The sequence below is a fragment of the Diceros bicornis genome, chromosome 26 (assembly GCF_020826845.1).
Source record: "Diceros bicornis minor isolate mBicDic1 chromosome 26, mDicBic1.mat.cur, whole genome shotgun sequence".
NCBI classification, from domain to species: domain Eukaryota; kingdom Metazoa; phylum Chordata; class Mammalia; order Perissodactyla; family Rhinocerotidae; genus Diceros; species Diceros bicornis.
The window spans coordinates 21,428,011-21,447,017 of record NC_080765.1 but is presented as its reverse complement, the minus strand read 5'-3'; the positions used below and the strand labels follow the sequence as shown (position 1 = coordinate 21,447,017).

The following is a 19,007-nucleotide window of genomic DNA, read 5'->3' as shown; positions in this document are numbered from 1 at the left end:
CTGGGGCTTTGGGGAAAAAAAAAGGAGGAGGATTGGCAATAGGTGTTAGCTCAGAGCCGGTCTTCCTCAGCAAAAAGAGGAGGATTAGCATGGATGTTAGCTCAGGGCTGATCTTCCTCACAAAAAAAAAAAAAAAAGAAGGGAAAACATATCACAGCCTGTAAAACGCTTTACACCACTTTCTAGATTTCCCACTCTCTCCCCAACTAGACAGTGAGCTCCTTGAAGGCAGGGATTTTGTTTCTCTCATTTCCCCCCCGCATCCCTAGTACACACCCCAGCCTAGCAGGTAGTAGGTATGCCATAAATGCTTTTTGAATTGATAACTGATGGAATGAATTCATAATGTGACATTCTAGCAGATCATTCTCGGCCTCAGTTTTTCTAGACCATAAATGGAAAACATCCTTAACTTTCTAGAATTCTGGCATATCAGATGGATTATTTGTCTGGGATTTGATAGGGAAGAGATGGGGACTGAGGAGTTGCCCGGAAGAGGAGTGGCTGTATTGCTTTGAGATACCTGGCAGGAGGTTCTGATTCCCCTTAATAGGTAGGAGCGGGTGGGTAAAGACCTGGGCAACTTCATCTCATATTTGAGATTTCTCATCAGGGTTGTCGTGGGAGCTCCGGGTGAGGGGACCAGCACTGGAAACCTCTATCAGTGCCAGCCAGGCACTGGACACTGCCTGCTCGTCAGCCTGAGTGGTGAGTAACTGGTGAAGGAGCTGGGAGGAATGGTTTCTCAGGGAAATTGAGGCTGGCCCCACCATACTTGGATTGCCTAAGGTCCTCCAGACCAATCTTCTGGTGCCTACAGGTTCCAACTATACCTCCAAGTACTTGGGAATGACCTTGGCGACAGACCCCACAAGTGGAAGACTTTTGGTAAGAATTTTGTATAATGTAATATCAGATCCTGTGAAGCTCGATTCTAGGAAAGAGAGATTGAAAAGAAGGAAGAAAAAAATGTATTAAAGATTCTATAGAGGGTTAAAGGCATCAGAGAGATTCAGATTTAATCAGTGTTTATTGAGGACCAACTATGAGCCAACTTTTTTCAAGACCTTACTTACCTCAGTTTTTTTTCCAAATATGAAATATCTATGACCATTGATAAGCCAGATGACTTTTGGTGGTACACAAACTTTTAGTGTTTTAATAGTTATATGTTTATTTAATGGCTTATTAGAAGAAATATACAGGGCCGGCCCCGTGGCTTAGCGGTTAAGTGCGTGCGCTCCGCTACTGGCAGCCCAGATTCGGATCCCAGGCGCGCACCAACGCACCGCTTCTCCAGCCATGCTGAGGCCGCGTCCCACATACAGCAACTAGAAGGATGTGCAACTATGACATACAACTACCTACTGGGGCTTTGGGGAAAAAAAAAGGAGGAGGATTGGCAATAGGTGTTAGCTCAGAGCCGGTCTTCCTCAGCAAAAAGAGGAGGATTAGCATGGATGTTAGCTCAGGGCTGATCTTCCTCAAAAAAAAATAAATAAAAATAAATAAATAAAATAAAATAGTTTAAAAAAAAAGAAGAAATATACAACAAGCACATCAAATTCATGATTTCTTGGATCACATTGCTTAGGATGAGGCTAAAGTTTAAAAAAAAAGGTAAACAAAATGTTAAGTAAATGGATGATATACCTATATGGCAGAAATTGTGAAGTGGTACACAAATGCCTAAAGTTTGGGAAACACTGATTTAACCTGAGGGTCTCTTTTAACCCTCAAGACACTCAGGTGAGATAGGGATCAGTATAAATATTTTACACATGAAGAAACAGGACCAAAGGGGTTAAGAGACTTGGTCAAGGTCATATGGTTTTAAAGAGGTAGAGCCAGGATTTGAATCAAATTTCCATTTGATACCAAGTCCACTGCTTTTTGCAGTTCATCCCAGCAGCCTCCTTGTGACACAGCTAGGTGAGAAATAGAAGGCTAACTGAGTGAAATATTGATCCCGTATTTAATTGGAGCATGTTTACTTAGCTACTATTACACGCCAGGCATTGTCCTAGGTTCTGATGGGAGAGTGAGATACAAAGATGACCATGACATGAGCCCTGACTTTCTAGAAATTGCAGTCTGGCAGGAAAGATAGTCATAAATGAAAGAAACAGTATTGTATATTCTGGCAATAGTGAGTCGTTTGATATGGCTTAAACATAGGTTGTGTGATCGGGAATGGAAGGGAGTGGGCTTGGAAATGTAGGATAGGGCCCAACTGTGAACAATATGAATGCCAAACTAAGGAGTTTAGACTTCATCCTTTAGTCTATAGGACTATAGACTAACATTGGTAGTAAGGATGGAGAGATCCATATAAGAGACGTGGAGGCAGAATTACTCTGCCTTGGTAATCGGTTGGCTGTAGGGAGTGAAGTTGGGGGATGATGACTCTGAAGGTTCTTGTTCTTGTTCTTGGCTGATGATGCCCAAAGGACACACAGCAAGAGGAAGCCCCAACCCTTTTACCTTTGCTTCCTTCAGGCCTGTGACCCTGGGCTGTCTCGGACGTGTGACCAGAATATGTATCTAAGTGGCCTGTGTTACCTCTTCAGCCAGGATCTGAGGGGTCCTGTGCTACAAGGCCGCCCTGGTTATCAGGGTAAGGAACTGAGGATCCAGTGGGTAAAAATGCCTCCAAGTGGCTGCCCATACATGGGAACCAGCATGAGCAGGCCAACCACTGGAGACACTTTACCAAGTCTCTTTGTGTCTGGCCTCTGCAGAATGTATAAAGGGCAACGTAGACCTAGTATTTCTATTTGATGGTTCAAGGAGCTTGCAGCAAGATGAATTTCAGAAAATTCTGGACTTCATGAAGGATGTGATGAAGAAACTTAGCAACTCTTCCTACCAGGTAAATATATTAGTTAGGATTCCTGGTTGTAGGCAATAGATGCCAACCTGAACTAGCTTAAGACATAGAAAAATTTAGTATGAGGTGTCTCTAGAACCTAAGGGCATGGCTATAATTGGACCTCTGGAAGGGAGAAGCAGGGAGTAGAAAGTTTCTTGGATTTGCTCTAGTTCTCATTTCTGTTTCTTTTTGTGCTTTTACTTCCCTCTTCTCTTTCTCTCTCTCTGTAGACTGGCTCCCTCAGCTTTTTTGGATCACATGGGTCTGTGGGAAGCCCATTATTTCTGTGTTTGTTTCTATATTGCCTCATTTTCAAAAGAATGATTTGAGGGAGGGATATGGAGTTGGGTTGCCCATGTCCTGCATAAGAAGTAGAGGTCGGAGCGGACAAGTGGGAAGGGAGATGTAACAACATTTCATTTCTTCCTCCTTTTTCTAGTTCGCTGCTGTTCAGTTTTCCACGACCTGCCGAACAGAATTTAATTTCTTGGATTATGTTAAGCTGAAGGACCCTAATGTTCTGCTGGCCAAAGTAACCCACATGAGCCAGTTGACCAACACGTTTACTGCCATCAACTATGTCGCGTGAGTTCCCTTTTGCAGGAGAGAGCCTATCCATCAGTTGTTCTGTGTGCACTAGCTTCTTCAAGTTGCAATGTGTAGGAACTCAACAGGTGGGTTCAGCAAGGGACAGGTTATTGTAAGAATTCAAGTGCAACAATTTTAGTCCAGGTTCTTTTGACTGTAAGTAACAGAAATCTACTTTATACTAACTAAATCCAAAAGGCAAATTTTTGGGAGGGTGCAGGGATAGCTCATGAACCTTCGGGACAAGGAGTCTTGCCAGGCCTCATGAGAGACTAGAACCACGACCTGAAAAGTGATTGTGGGGCTGGCCTGGGGGCTTAGCGGTTAAGTGCACGTGCTCCACTACTGGCAGCCCGGGTTCGAATCCCAGGCGTGCACCGAGGCACCGCTTCTCCGGGCATGCTGAGGCCGCGTCCCACATACAGCAACTAGAAGGATGTGCAACTATGACATACAACTATCTACTGGGGCTTTGGGAAGAGAAAAAAAAAAGGAGGAGGATTGGCAATAGATGTTAGCTCAGAGCCGGTCTTCCTCAGCAAAAAGACGAGGATTAGCACGGGTGTTAGCTCAGGGCTGATCTTCCTCACAAAAAAAAAAAAGTGATTGTGAACCATGGCAGCCATGGTAAAGTCACATCTTAAATGGGGATCAGCTTTTGAAGTCAATGTATAAATAAAAATCTCAAAAAGTCAAAATTGTTTTGGAAGAATTCCTTGAATTGTTCATAAAATTCAATATATTCAAGTCCCATGTTGGAAACAAGCATATCCTGATTTCCTAAATCTGCTACAGAAATTTTTTTCCCCAGTGTTGAATCAGATTGCTGTGTTTAAATTGAGGCCTAGATGGACATAGTTTGATTATGTTGAAGGGCCATATTATGTATTTTAAAAATACTTATCTTTAAATATTAGAGTGGCCATGGAAACTGAGACCAATTTGGGGAATATGAGAATTATATCTTCCATCTCATATTCCCACTGGGCATACACTCAAATCAATCTCCTGTACCATTACACCAGTTTTTCTCATTCTGATTTTTTTGCCAAACATGTATAGTTGAATTTGCATAAGTTAAGCAGGCATGTGATGCATCTTCTCAAGACTCTGCATGTGTGTTTCCAGCTCTTTTCTTCTGGGGCTCACTTGACCTATCATGTCCATTTCATTCTTTTCTCTCTGCAGACAGCTTTAGTGGGTACATGGTCAAGCCACGTCCACTGAAAAGATGGCAGCCTCAGTTCCTCAGTTCAGATGAACAACCTAAATTCCAGCTTCCAGGAGAGAAAATCTGATTGGCTGAATCTGGGTTAGGTGTCCACGGGTCCACTCAGCTATGGCCTGACTTTATGGCATAGAGTCACGTGGCACAAACATGGATTCTACAGTCCCACCTCTGTGGGGAGGGGGGCAGTTCTTAGAGAAAGGAGTCAACACGGCATGGGAGGACACCCCAAAAGATGTCAACTGGGGGAGCGAAAAGAAGCAGTCTTGGAAATGTATTTTATGAATACTTCTTGACCACCTGGCTGTGCGCCAGGCAGTGTTCCAGGTCAGGAGTTGGCAAATTTTTTCTGTAAAGGGCCAGATAGTAAATATTTTAGGATTTTTTGACCACTTACAGTGTTGGTTGCATATTCTTTGTTTGGTTTTATAACCCTTTCAAAAATATGAAGACCATTCTTAGCTCGTGGACCATACAAAAACAATCTGTGAGCTGGATTTGGCCTGCAGGTCGTTTGCCGTGTTCTAGGTGCTGGGATCTTAGTAGTGAATGCAACAAAGAAAAACCTCTGCCCTCTTGAAGCTTTATATTCTAGTAGGGGAGAGAAATGCAATAAACAGGATAAATAAGTAAATTAGATAATATAGTAGAAGATGTAAGTTTAATGAAGAAAAATAAAGCAGTATTCAATAGGAAGATCAAGGAAGGCTACATTTGAGCAAAGACTTGTTGGAGGTGAGGAAGTGAGCCATGTGGATACCTGGGGGAAGACCATTCCAGGCAGAGGGGATAGCAAAGGCCCTGGGAGGAGAACATGCTTGGGATGTTTGAAGAAGAGCCAAGACTTCAGTATGGCTGGAGAGAAGTGCATGAGAGGGGAACGTAGGAGGAGATGAGGTCAGAGAGATCTTGGGAGTTCGCATGAGTTAGGGACTTGGAGGCCATAGTGAAGACTTTGGCTTTTCCTCTGAATAAGATGAGAAGTCATTGGAGGTTTTGAGCGGAGGAGTGATAATCTGATTTTGTTTTTAAAAGGATTCCTCTGCCTGCTGGGTTGATATTAGACTATGGAGGGGGCAAAGGTAGAAGCAGGGAGGCCAGTTGGGAGGCTACTGAAAAATCCAGATGAGAGATGACAGTGGTTTAAAGCAGAGTGGAAATCCATGAACAGGACCCATGATAGGCCATGTCCGCATGGATGGAGGTTAGAGAAACATATTGCATCCAATATAGAACTTGAGGCCTTGACAGCAGGCATTTTTGGCGCTGCCCATCAGAGCTCCTCTGTCTTTGGCAGCTTCCAGCTTTCCTGCCCTCCTCTCTGTATCTCTCCTCTACCTCCCACTGTGGCCTCTCCATGTGACTTTCAGTTTCTGCTCCCGAGGCAGATCATGTCATAGTCTGGGGTTGTGGGTTGGCTGCTCTTGGATTAATTGTCCATCTCTAGTTAGCTGTGGGGTGGAAAGGGAAGGATCAGATGGTTCAAACAGAGCTACTGTCCCAGCAAAAGCTGTAGGCAACCTATCTCGCTTCAAAAGGCGGCTGTGGACAGGGCGGGAATTTGGCCTGTCCAGTATTCAGTCCTCTCTTCTTTCTTTTATTTCATATGCACTGAGCACGTACTCGGTGTCAGGAACCAGAGATACAGCAGCAAACCAAACATGGTCCTTTCCTTGAGGAACTCGTGGTTTAGGGGAAAAACTGACAGAAACAAATCACTTCAATTCCCTAGGACACTTGTTGTAGTGGAGATGTACAGGCAGCCTTGCGGGGTAGGGTAGTAGAGGGGGCAGAGGAGGGAATATATGAGCTTGCTCTGGCAGAGTGACTTTCCGGTTTTCTTTGGCTGCGGAACCCATTTTTTCCATTGAAATCTTATCTAGATCACCAGCATATCTACCTCATTAAAGGGTAGTTGTGGTGTGGTTGAAATGAAGGGTGGGAAGCCCAGAGTCTCCCCTCTCAAAACCTTCCCTTCACTGCCCGTGGATGCTGGGACAACGTCCCGGCTGCCCAGAATTTGGTTGAAGACCACTGGCCTAGAAGGAGAGATGTGGCAGCAAGGGCGAGGTAGGAGGTTCAGAAGAGAACTTTGAAGGCTGGGAATACCTGCCTGGGGAATGTGAGAAGGGCTTTTGCATAATCAGCAGGGTGGTGACTAAATGAGCAGGGTGAGGGAGTGGAGGAGACCTCAGATGATTTAGGAGGAGTCTTTCACATTTCCTCCTTCCTGGACACAGGACAAAGGTGTTCCAGCAAGACCAGGGGGCCCGGCCAGATGCCACCAAAGTGCTTATCATCATCACTGACGGAGAAGCCACTGACAGTGGCAACATTGGCGCGGCTGAAGACATCATTCGCTACATCATTGGGGTATGGGCCTCGGGCCCCTGGCTTCTTCCTATGTCTCATCTTCCCTCTCCTATCCCTGAGCCCCACTTCTTTTTCTCCTTGGGGCCAGGGTCTTGTGAAAATAATAGAAAATTGGTCTGCGATTCTGGGGATGCCAGCTCTTCTCTCTTCACTCCCTCACAGATTGGAAAGTACTTCCAGACCAAGGAAAGTAAGGAGGCACTTCACAAATTTGCCTCAAAACCCACGCAGGACTTTGTAAAGATTCTAAACACATTTGAGAAGCTGAAAGACCTATTCACTGAGCTGCAAAGGAAGATCTATGTCATTGAGGGTGAGTGGCAGCCCCTGGGAGAGAGAGCTCGGGAGCTTGTGTACAGAAACTCGTCTGGAACATGAGATTAGAGACACACTGAATAATAATAACGAGCACTTACTCAGTGTCTGGCACTGTGCAAAGAGCTCTCCTGAAAACGGACCTCAGGTAGGAATTTAGGAGACAATGATTTAGGAGCAGCCTCTATTTCCCTCTGAAATTCATCTTCCTCTTGAAGCTCAGCTTGATCCCTTGTGGAGTCTAGAACTGACCTATATCTTGCTGGTGTCAGCTGAGCCCAGGAATGACTGTAATTCCTCCTATAATTCCTTCCTCCTCTCACTCAGCTCCCTCCTTTTCACTTATCTAAGGCCTCGAATTACTTAAGATGGGCAAATGGAACCCACAGGCCCTCTTCTTGGCCCAGAGTAAGAAAAGGTTTTGATTGTAGTCGCCAGATGGAGGACTGGCTATGGGAGGGTATTTCTCTAGGAAGCCTAGCCTGCTGAAAGGTACATGGTTCCCTCTGGGAAGGCCCCTTTGCGAGGGCACAGCCTTGGCGTTCAGTTCAGTTGAAGAAGCAGTGTGGTGTGTATAGTGGGACCAGGCAGACCTGCTCACTTCCCGTCTCCGAGGCTCATTGTTCTCTGTTAAAAGGGGGTAATAATACCAGTCTCACAGAGTTGTAAGGTTTAACTGCTGTATTAGTTTCCTAGGGCTGCTGTATCAAAGTACCAAAAACTGAGTGGCTTAAAGCAACAGAAATTTCTTGTCTTGAGTTCTGGAGGCCAGAAGTCAGAAATCAAGGGTTTGGCAGGGCCACACTCCTTCTGACGGTTCTAGGAGAGAATCCTTCCTTGCCTCTTCTACTTTCTGGAGTTTGCTGGCAATCCTTGGCGTTCCTTCACTTGTAGCTGCATCGCTCCCATCACCCATCCCTCTTCTCCCCGTGTGTCTTCATGTCCTCTTCTCTCTGTGCGTCTGTTTCCCTGTGTCCAAATTTCCTTTTTTATAAGGACACCAATCATATTGGATCAGGGCCCATCCTAAGGACCTCATTTTAACTTGGTTACCTCTGTAAAGACCCTGTTTCCAAATGAGGTCACATTCTGAAGTGCTAGGAGTTAGGACTTCAACATATCTTTTTTAAGGAACACAATTCAAGCCGTAACAACTGCTTAGTGGAGTGCTTGTACCTTGTGGGCTCCCTGTAAATCGTAGCTCTTATTATCCCTAGCTCTTATCCTCTGTCCTGCCCTGCCATCACTCATCCTTCAGATCGTAGTTTAGATGTTGCTTCCTCCAATAAGGTTGCGCTGATCCCGAGTCTGGGTTCTTCTGTGTGCTGCTGGAACGCTGTGTGTTCACTGTCACAGCCCCTGTGACATACATTGTGTTATAATTGTCTATCCAATGTCCATCTCTCCCTAAACTCTGAGGTCTATCATGGCAAGCATTGTGTCTGCTTTTTCACCATTGTATCCCTGGCACCAAATATTTAGTTACTCTAAGTATTTATCCAGTGAACGAACAAATCTTCATAATAAGTGCTATGTTTCTTGAAAGCCTACAGGTAGCGGGCACTTTATATCGTTGTATTCATTCCTCTCAGCATCCTTGCAAAGCTGGTGGTATTATTTTTATTTAATTAATTCATGCTTCAAACAACCATGTACCAGGCCCTGTGAATAGGACACTCAGGGATATTGTCAATGTAGAGCTCATATTCAGGTTGGATAAAGAAAAACAGCAAACAAGTAAACAAACAGGATAATTAAAGATTGTGATAAGCGCTATAAGGAAAATGAATAAAGTGATGGGACAGATTTAACTGGAGCAAGCCAGTTTAGATAGGCTTTTCAAGGAAGATGCCTTTTTTTTAGTTGAGGTAAATTCACTCTGAGATGACTTTTGAGCTGAGACATGAAAGATGAGACTCACACAGCCACATGAGGAATGTGCAAAGAGCATTGTAGTCACAGAGAAGAGCAAGTGTGAAGGCCGGAGGTGGGAAGGGCTTGGCAGTGATAGGAGCGTGGTGAGGAGGGGAGAGAGAAGGTGGGAGAGGGAGGCAGGGGCCTTCCTGCTCCTCATAAGGACTTTGGATTTTAGTCCAAAGAGCAATGGGAAGTAATGAAGGGTTTTTAAGAAAGGGAAAGATGCAGTCTGATGTACATTTTTTAAAAAGATTATTCCAGCTTGCTCTGTGGAAAAAAGGCGTGGAAAGAGGAAGAATAAAGTCAAAGAGACCAAATTAGTAAGCTCCTGCATTAGTCAGGCAAGAGATGAGGAGGGCTTGGACCATGCTCGTGTGTGTGGAACATAGACTGTTCAAAGAAGGGGCAGATGTGTTTTGAAGGGAGAACCATCATGATTTGGTGATGTGTTGGAGGTGGCACAGGGGGAGAGGGAAGCATCAAGGTTGATTCCTGGGTTTTTAGCATGATTTACTAGGTGGATGGGGATGCCATTTATTGAAGAGAGGAAGCCTGAGTAGGGACAGAAATCAAGAGCTGCGTCTTAGACACGCTAAGCTAGAGTAACTGGATGTCCACATCTGACACTTGAGGAGTTTTACATGAGAGTCAGAGCATAAGTCACTTCCCGGTCTGACTCTAAAGTTCATGCTATTTCTACCTTGCCCAAAGGTAAATGCCATGCTCGTTCTCAGTCCTTTCATGAGCATCGCTGTTTTGACTGCTCCTCGGGTCTTGGCCCATTCTCCTCTCTCTTGTCCCTCAGGCACAAGCAGACAGGACCTGACTTCCTTCAACATGGAGCTGTCCTCCAGTGGGATCAGTGCTGACCTCAACAAAGTGAGTGGTGGGCCTGAAGCAATGGGCCGAGGGATGTTGTGGGAATGCAGCTGACCCCGCTTGTCTCCTTCTCTGGGCAGGACCATGGCATCGTGGGTGCAGTTGGAGCCAAGGACTGGGCTGGAGGCTTTCTAGACCTGAAGGAAGACCTAGAGGATGATACGTTTGTTGGGAATGAACCACTGACACCAGAAGTGAGAGCAGGCTATTTGGGTGTGTACTTCTCTTTTCTGCTGAGTTCTTTCAGTTTTAGGGGTCAGAGAGTCACTCAGACCGACTTTCAAAATAATAATGGAAGGGCTGGCCTGGTGGCGCAAGCGGTTAAGTGCGCACGCTCTGCTAGGGCGGTGGGGGGTCCGCTGGTTCGGATCCCGGGTGTGCACCGACTCACTGCTTGTTAAGCCATGCTGTGGCGGCGTCCCATATAAAGTAGAGGAAGATCGGCATGGATGTTAGCCCAGGGCCAGTCTTCCTCAGCAAAAAAAAAGAGGAAGATTTGCATTGGATGTTAGCTCAGGGCTGGTCTTCCTCACAAAAAAAATAAATAATAATAACGAAAGCAATTTAGCAACCGGCATGAACAAACTCAGAGTTTAAATACAGTTATAACATTCTTAATTTTTCCCTTAACAGCCCCTCACCTGTGTATGAATCGTGTTTTTATTTTCTGTATTTTATGATGCTTTGACATCAATAGGCTTTGCTAATCCGGGAGAGACTCACCTCCCTGGGGCTAGCTAATTCTGACAGGGAGTCAACAACTTGCCCGTGGGCAGGTCTTCCATATGCTAACCAGCCAATCCAGAGCCCATATCCAACCACCAACTTTAACTAACTTCCACACACCAAGCCAATACACCCTCTGACCTAAATGACCGCTGGGCCAGTACTAGACAACTAAGACCACCCCTGAAGCCCAGAGCCTGCCAACGTTATGCCAACTGTCCAATCCTGAGCTTGCTGAAGCTTACCGACCCTGCCTCACTCATTCCTTCCCACCAAAGCCACAATAAGGGCTCTGGGCCATACTCTCCCTTCTCTCCTTCTGCCTCCTCACTGACGCTGGTGCTTCCCCCGGGTGGCCCTGCATGGCCTGCTTTGCCTCCTGCTATGGGGAACTGTGAGTAATAAACTTCTTTCAATGCAGTGACCTCTCTGTGTCATCACACAGTCATACCTATCCATTAAATCCTGGATACATTTTAAAACAACCTGCCTCATTAGTAGGCGGACCAGCAGCTCCTCCTTGAGGCTTCCCTCTCTTGAATTGTCCAGAAGCTCCAGGGTTGATTCAGTCTCAAGAGTTCTTCAGGTGCCAAGCAGAGGAAATGAGTCTGGTCAATCTGGTTGCTGTTGCTTCTCTCTGCTTCACGGTGTCACTGTTGTGGTCCTGTCCTGCGCAGGTCTCTGGGTGCTTGTCCATCCAAGGTGATGGCAGTTGCGGGCTGCTGAGAGGCCTCACCCTTGTGCTCCAAGGTTTAAGCTCTGTTAGTTCCCAGTCGTGGAGTCAGCCTGCCTCAAGGCACAAACTGGCTCCTAGAGCCCTGGGATAGGACTGCTTCCAGGTTCTGCCTTCTCAAAGATCTAGAACCAGCACCCTCCACCCTGCCTCTTCCATGACCCCTGTATGGGGATGGGCCACTCCTTTATCAAACTCTCAGAACACAAAGATCTTATTAAATCCTTTCCTCGGGAAAATTGGTCCTATTCATCTTGCGTCTACCCTTCTGAGGGAGGCTGCCCTCTGTTATTTTTCTTTTTCTTTTTTTTGACGTTCTTGACTAAGAAAGTATTATGTACCAGACACTGTTCTAAGTGCCTGACATGTATTGACATATTTTATCTCATCTTATCCTCACAACAACCCTGTAAGTAGCTATTTTTATCATCTCAATTTTACAGATGAAGAAACTGAGCCCAGGAGAGTTGAAATAACTCTCCTAGGGTCACAGAACTAGTAGGTAGAGCCCAACGTTTGTGCTAGTGATCACTACACATGCACCGTGGTGCCTACACCTCTGCTTCAAGGGGATTTTCTGTTCTTCAGCGTGCTACAAAATAGCTGACAATGCTGCTCACTAAAGAAGAAGAAATAACCCCAAAGTTTAATCTCTAGTTAGGCTCACACCCCACTACACACACACACACACACACACACACACACACACACACACACATACACACCCCTATATTCTTTATGTCCATGGTTTTATTTAATCCTCAAAACCACTCTCTAAGCTTGGTACTATCCCCATTTTTTTAGATGAGAAAACTGAGGATCAGAGGCATGAAGTAATTTTCTCAAGATTGCACAGCTAGGAAGTAGTAGCACTAGGATTAAAACCTTGTCTCTCTGATTTCAAAGGGCAGGTTCACCCTGGGGCTTCAGGAATATACAAGAGCGAATAGGAGCCTCTTCACCCTTCCTCTCACATGCTGTCGAGTCTCGGACATCTCGGTTTTTCTCACTCACTTGCAACTGCTCTGAGCAGAGAAGATCAAATGGGGTCAGTTAGTCATCTTTTGAATCAGCATTCCTGTTGGGTGGCTCCTGGCTGTAGCCCGGTCCCTGGCCTCCTTTCTTGCAGCGTTTCCTCCATTTCCTCAGTGCAGTAACAGAGGGGAGAGACCCTCGCCACAGGAGCTGTGAAGGATGAAGATAACCTGAAGTGGTATCTTTAAGCAGGACATTTTTTCAAGTCTTATGCTGTATTTTTAATATTTATGCAAACTTTGCATCTTCTTACTAATGTATCCCATTTTATTTTATTATTTAAAAAACGCATAGGGGGCCGGCCCCGTGGTTTAGCGGTTAAGTGCGCGCGCTCCACTGCTGGCGGCCCGGGTTCGGATCCCGGGCGCACACAGACACACTGCTTCTCTGGCCATGCTGAGGCCGCGTCCCACATACAGCAACTGGAAGGATGTGCAGCTATGACATACAACTATCTACTGGGGCTTTGGAGGAAATAAATAAATAAATAAATAAATAAAGATTAAAAAATAAAATAAAATAAAAAACACGTAGTCTCCCTTACCAGCCTCAGGTGAACTGAGACTCGGGAGGATGCAACACATTTACTTTGTGGTACAGGGCTGCTTTTTCCCGGGCATGTATGTTGTCCACAGTTTGAGAAATGCAGCCTTGGACCAAGCTGGCAAGATTTGTACCACTGAGAGCATGTGGCTGCTTTTCTTAGGAGAAGGTCTTCTGGCTCTTTCAGTGCATCTTTGCTGCTAACCCAGTTTCCCAGGTCTCTGCCCCCTTTGCCCCTGGGTTTTACCTTCTTCCAGCAGCCACTGTGTTTCTGACTCCCAGCCCCTTGCTCTCTCTCTCTCTCCTCAGGTTACACAGTGACCTGGCTGTCCTCCCAAGGGTTCCCATCACTGCTGGCAGCTGGAGCCCCCCGATACCAGCATGTGGGGCAGGTTCTGCTGTTCCGAGAGCTGGAAGGCAGAGGACACTGGAGCCAAATCCAGAAAATAGAGGGGGTCCAGGTGAGCAGGGCCCCAGGGCGTCTGCAGATCAGGGACTGGTAGATGCTCCCTGCTGTCTCCTAAACACTCACCCACTTACTGTGCTGTGGCCCTGTGCCAGGCGCTGTCACATTTGTTCCTCACAAAACCCTCTGAGGTAAGCTTTGTCATCTCTACTTGCCAGTTTAAGAAACTGAACCTCAAAGAGGCCAACTTGTCTTAATTCATACAGGCTGTAAGTGGAATCCAGGACTTGAGCCTTTATTTGAGAGACTGGAGTAGGAGGGATGTGGTGCAGCTGAGGGAGAGTGGGGTATCCTGCTCATGGGCTCTTCCTCAAACGTCTTCCTCTCCCTGCAGATTGGCTCTTATTTTGGTGGAGAGCTGTGTGGCGTTGATATGGACCAAGATGGGGAGACAGAGCTGCTGCTGATTGGAGCTCCTCTGTTTTATGGGGAGCAGAGAGGAGGCCGAGTGTTTGTCTACCAGAGAAAACAGGTGTGGACCAGGACACTGAACTGAGGGGGTGGGAGAAACAGATTCCCAGGCCTACTCAGGTCCTAATTATTGTGAAAGGCTTTCTCTTCTGATCGTGTATCAATCATACCTTTAGAACAACAGTCAAACAATGGCTAATAATCACTGGGGGTAGACGGTGTGCAAAACTTTACATATATGGGACCTCATTTGATCCTCCCAGTCACCTTCTGAGATACTGTGAGCTTTATCTTACAAATGGGAACACTGCGGCTCAGCAAGGCTGGGTGACTTTCCAAAACCACAAGGTCCCACAGATGGCAAGAGGTGGAGCTGGGACTTGAATTCAGGTTAGTCTGAGGCCCCATTCCAATTCTGTGAGGGACCACATGCGACATTTCTTTAGTGTTCTTCACGTACACAGTGCCTCACACTCTGAAAGCTTGCTGAGTGATTGAGGTGGCACCTGTCGCCTTGCTCCTTCCCAGCTGGAGTTTGAAGTGGTCTCAGAACTGCAGGGGGATCCTGGCTACCCCCTTGGGCGATTTGGAGCAGCCATCACTGCCCTGACAGACATCAACGGGGATGAGCTGATGGACGTGGCTGTGGGAGCCCCTCTGGAGGAGCAGGGGGCTGTGTACATCTTCAATGGGCGGCATGGTGGGCTGAGCCCCCGGCCAAGTCAGGTGAGGTATCCTGCCTACCAATCAAAACCCATTCCCAGGCACCTGGAAGCCTCCAAACCCAGACCCCACTCCCCAGCCTGACTCTTCCCACCCTTCAGCCTGTCCTCTCCCTAGCTTAGTGTGAATTTCTCTCTTGGTCTCAGCGGATAGAAGGGACCCGGGTGTCCTCAGGAATTCGATGGTTTGGACGCTCCATCCACGGGGTGAAGGACCTTGGAGAGGATGGCCTGGCAGATGTGGCTGTGGGGGCTGAGGGTCAGGTGATCGTGCTGAGGTAAGACGGGACTCCTGATCCCACCTAATAATAATTTCAGCTCCCATCTTTTGAACAGTTACTTTGTACTAGGCATTGTGCTAATGACGCTTATAGGCATTACCTCCTTTGGTTTTCCCCCAACCCTGTGAGATAGGGTCTCTTCATACAGGCTTTATGTCTTAGTCTAGGTGAAACAGCTGCTATTCAGGGACAGACTGGGATTTGAACCCAGGCCTGTCTGACACTAAAACCTCCTAGAGAAGCAACCTCATGTGATGGCTTTAGAACCTGGTGACCTGGATTCAAATGGAAGCTCTCTCATTTACTTCTTGGGTGATCTTACCCCAGTCACTTAGCTTCCCAGGACCTCAGTTTCCTCATCTTTGAAATGGTGGTGACATTTGCTGCCTTACTTGGAAGTGTCATGTGACATCATGGAGTGAATAGATATTTATTGAGCACCTGCTATGTCTTCAACAGTGAACCAGGCATTGGGTATAGAGTGGATGTGTGGGGAAACATGTAATAAAAAATTAAACAACTAAATAGGTAATTACAAGTTGTGAAAAGAGCTATGAGGGGAATGAGCAGGGTACTGTGAGAGAGAGTAGCAGGGGAAACCCACTATAGATTGGGAGGCCAAGAAAGGCCTCTCTGAGGAGGTGATATTTGAGCTGGGACTTGAAAGGTGTGAAAGAGCCAGGCTTGCAGAAATCTAGGGTTAGAGCTTTCTATGTAGAAAGCCCAGGATGTGCCAAGGCCACAAGGCAGGCCAAGGTTTGACGTGGCTGGAACATGTTCAGCCAAGGGAGAGTGTGGTAGGAGATAAGACTGGAGAGGTAGGCATGGATAGCAAAACATTTGGATTTTATTCTGAATATTGTGTGGCATCAGTGAAGGGTTATAAGCATGGAAGGAGCTCGATGTGACTTCTCTTTTTAAAAGCTCACTCTTCTGTGTGGAAAATGGGTCAGAAGGCTGCTAGAATGCATGGGGAGCCCACCCTAATTCATTATCATTGTTTTTTTTGTGTGTGTGTGTGAGGAAGATCAGCCCTGAGCTAACATCTGCCAATCCTCCTCTTTTTGATGAGGAAGACTGGCCCTGGGCTAACATCCATGCCCATCTTCCTCCATTTTATATGGGACGCCGCCACAGCATGGCTTGCCAAGCGGTACGTCGGTGCACTCCCGGGATCCGAACCAGTGAACCCCGGGCCGCCACAGCGGAGCGCGCGCACTTAACCGCTTGTGCCACCTGGCCAGCCCCTCATTATCATTGTTATCATCATTGCAAGGCGATAGTGACGTTGAGGTCTACTTTAGGGAAGGAGAGTCCTCTGGCCTCTGATAGATGGAGCCCCATGTCTGTTTGGGGATTGCAGTTGAGGCCGAGGGAGAGAGTTGGTTATTTTCTGCCCTACAGCGCACGGCCTGTGGTGGATATCATCACTCAGATGTCCTTCACCCCGGCCGAGATCCCAGTGCATGAAGTGGAGTGCTCCTATTCAACCAGTGACAAGAAGAAGGAAGGAGTTAACATCACAGTCTGTTTCCAGGTCAAGTCTCTCACCTCCCAATTCAAAGGTCAGTACTGTTCTCCTGCTCCCCAGAGCAGCTGCTCGCCCCAAATTCAGGCTTATGGTACCAGGATCCGCCACCATTCAACTCCTGCCTTTCTACTCTGCCCAGGGCCCCTGGTTGCCAACCTCACTTACACTCTGCAGCTGGATGGCCATCGGCCCAGAAGCCGGGGGTTGTTTCCCGGAGGGAGACATGAACTCAGCGGGAACACAGCTGTCACGGACGTCATGTCCTGCACTGGGTTTTGGTTCCACTTCCCGGTAAGGGAGCCAGTGAGACTTCTCTGGGAAATGAAGGGTGAGGAGCTGACTGCAGTGAGAGGCAACATCGGGTGCAAAGCTCAACAATGGCATTGTCCAGCTGGGTCACAAGTCACTTTGATTTCTCCATACACCATTTCCTCTACTGTACAATAGTAGTAATAATACCTTTAGCATATTTTCTTCTAGTCCCTAATCTATCTACATTAAGTGTTTTTAACATGATTACCATTGTAAAGTACTTATTTTTTTCCTACTCTTTTCAGACATCATATATTAATGCTGCCACCCAGCTTTCATAATTATTTTTAATGGCTATGGAATATTCAGTCACAGTGGTATATCATTATTTGCCAGGCACACATGGTCATTTATTATTAACATCCATCCCAGAAAGAGGTTTTTTGTTTGTTTGTTTGTTTGTGTGGTGAGGAAGATTAGCCCTGAGCTAACATCCATTGCCAATCCTCCTCTTTTTGCTGAGGAAGATTGGCCCTGGGCCAACATCCGCCCCCATCTTCCTCTACTTTATATATGGGACGCTGCCACAGCATGGCTTGATAAGCAGTATGTAGGTCCGTGCCCGGATCCAAACCCGCGAACCAGGGCCACCAAAGCAAAGCATGTGAACTTAACCACTACGCCACTGGGCCTGCCCCAGAGGTTTTTTTTTTTTTTAAATAATAGTTTAAACAATGCTAAAATACCCAAATTCAGTTTGCTTATAACAGTCTTGTGTAAAATAAGATTGATATTACTAAATTATTCTGGTCTCTTAAATATTTCATAGAAGACTGAATATAGGATTAGTGTATAAGATTTTCAAGTTTTTTTTATATTTTTTATTGTGGGAAATTTCAAATACACAAAAGTAGGAAAAATGCTTTAATGAACCCCCAAATACCCATCACCCAGTTTCAACAATTATCAACTCACAGTTATTTAATTCATACCTCAACTCAGTGCCCTTCTGTCTCTTCCCACCCCCCCCCCCCGCCATTACAAGATTTGGAAATTATAAACATTTTCAGAGAAGAGGCACTGTGACATGATGGAAAGACTTTAGACTTGGGAGTTGGACAGATTTGGGTTCACTTCCTAGTTCTAGTCCTCAGGAAAATCCCATCACCTTTTTAGACCTTGTTTTCCTTATCTTTAATGTGGAGATAATAATGCCTACCTCTTCGGGTTGGTAGAAACTTTAGGTGAATATGATTTGAGTGTCTACAAAGTGCCAGAGTCAGGCACTGGTAATGTCACAAAAGACTAGGACTCATCCATAGTTATTCTAGAATATTCTTTTCTTGTGCAAACTTTGATAATGGCTGCGTAGAGCAGTGTGACAGAGATTCAGGGGCTTCTGTTAGGACTCAATGGGAAGAAGTGCTGTGGTTGATTAGCAATGTCTGCCATGGAATTGGGGCTGCAGACAGACACTTGTGCTGAGAAGTAACCCTGGGCATATTGATAAACACCTGATATGTAGTAAACATATTTCCACTACTGGTACAGAAGACAACTAACTACTGGAATTTTATCATTTGTAAAGTATGGACAAAGCGTGCCTTTAACTGGAAGTGTGGTAAAGGTTAAACTCACAACATAGATTGTATTCTTATCACCCTCAGGTATGCATTCAAGACCTCATCTCTCCCATCAACGTCTCCGTAAATTTCTCTCTCTGGGAGGAAGAAGGGACACTGAGGGACCAAAGGGAGGTAAGAAGAGATCGGCTGAGGGAATTAATAGGAAGGAGGGGAGAGTAGAAATTCAGTTTAGCAAGATTGTATTATATAGGAGTCTCTGGTTTTAAGCAATAGAAAGCAAATATGGCTTACTTAAGCAGGAAAGGAATTTATGGGAGTTTGTATTTAAGAGAAATTTGGAAAAGCAAGGTTGGGAAGAAGGGGACTGAGGGTGGAGGCTCGGGGGGCTTTTGATAGGAAGGAAAGGATGGATTCCTCAGGGCACAGCCCGTTCAGTGAATCTGCTCCAGGCCCCTGCCGTGCATCAGCTTCAGACCTCATCAGGCTCTTGGTTCTGCTCAAGATGCAAATTCTGGGGAGAGGACTTCAGAAGGCCTCGGACCGTCCCTT

At 46.1% G+C, this 19,007-nt stretch overlaps 1 protein-coding gene across 3 annotated transcripts in view; it reads left to right on the top strand.

Moving 5' to 3' along the window:
• Positions 1–19,007, top strand: part of ITGAL (integrin subunit alpha L) — a 39,244-nt gene that overhangs the window by 1,660 nt on the left and 18,577 nt on the right. For all 3 annotated transcript variants that reach the window (XR_009224079.1, XM_058569631.1, XM_058569630.1), the window contains exons 3-18: positions 614–708; positions 821–888; positions 2,500–2,617; positions 2,742–2,872; positions 3,312–3,457; positions 6,929–7,061; positions 7,224–7,374; positions 10,099–10,172; positions 10,253–10,385; positions 13,519–13,670; positions 14,010–14,147; positions 14,615–14,812; positions 14,956–15,086; positions 16,494–16,654; positions 16,760–16,911; positions 18,540–18,629. Coding sequence is in view for 2 of the 3 variants with exons in the window: in XM_058569631.1 (XP_058425614.1) it covers positions 614–708; positions 821–888; positions 2,500–2,617; positions 2,742–2,872; positions 3,312–3,457; positions 6,929–7,061; positions 7,224–7,374; positions 10,099–10,172; positions 10,253–10,385; positions 13,519–13,670; positions 14,010–14,147; positions 14,615–14,812; positions 14,956–15,086; positions 16,494–16,654; positions 16,760–16,911; positions 18,540–18,629 (2,071 nt within the window). In the remaining variant the exon portion in view is untranslated. The remainder of the gene's footprint in view (positions 1–613; positions 709–820; positions 889–2,499; positions 2,618–2,741; positions 2,873–3,311; positions 3,458–6,928; positions 7,062–7,223; positions 7,375–10,098; positions 10,173–10,252; positions 10,386–13,518; positions 13,671–14,009; positions 14,148–14,614; positions 14,813–14,955; positions 15,087–16,493; positions 16,655–16,759; positions 16,912–18,539; positions 18,630–19,007) is intronic.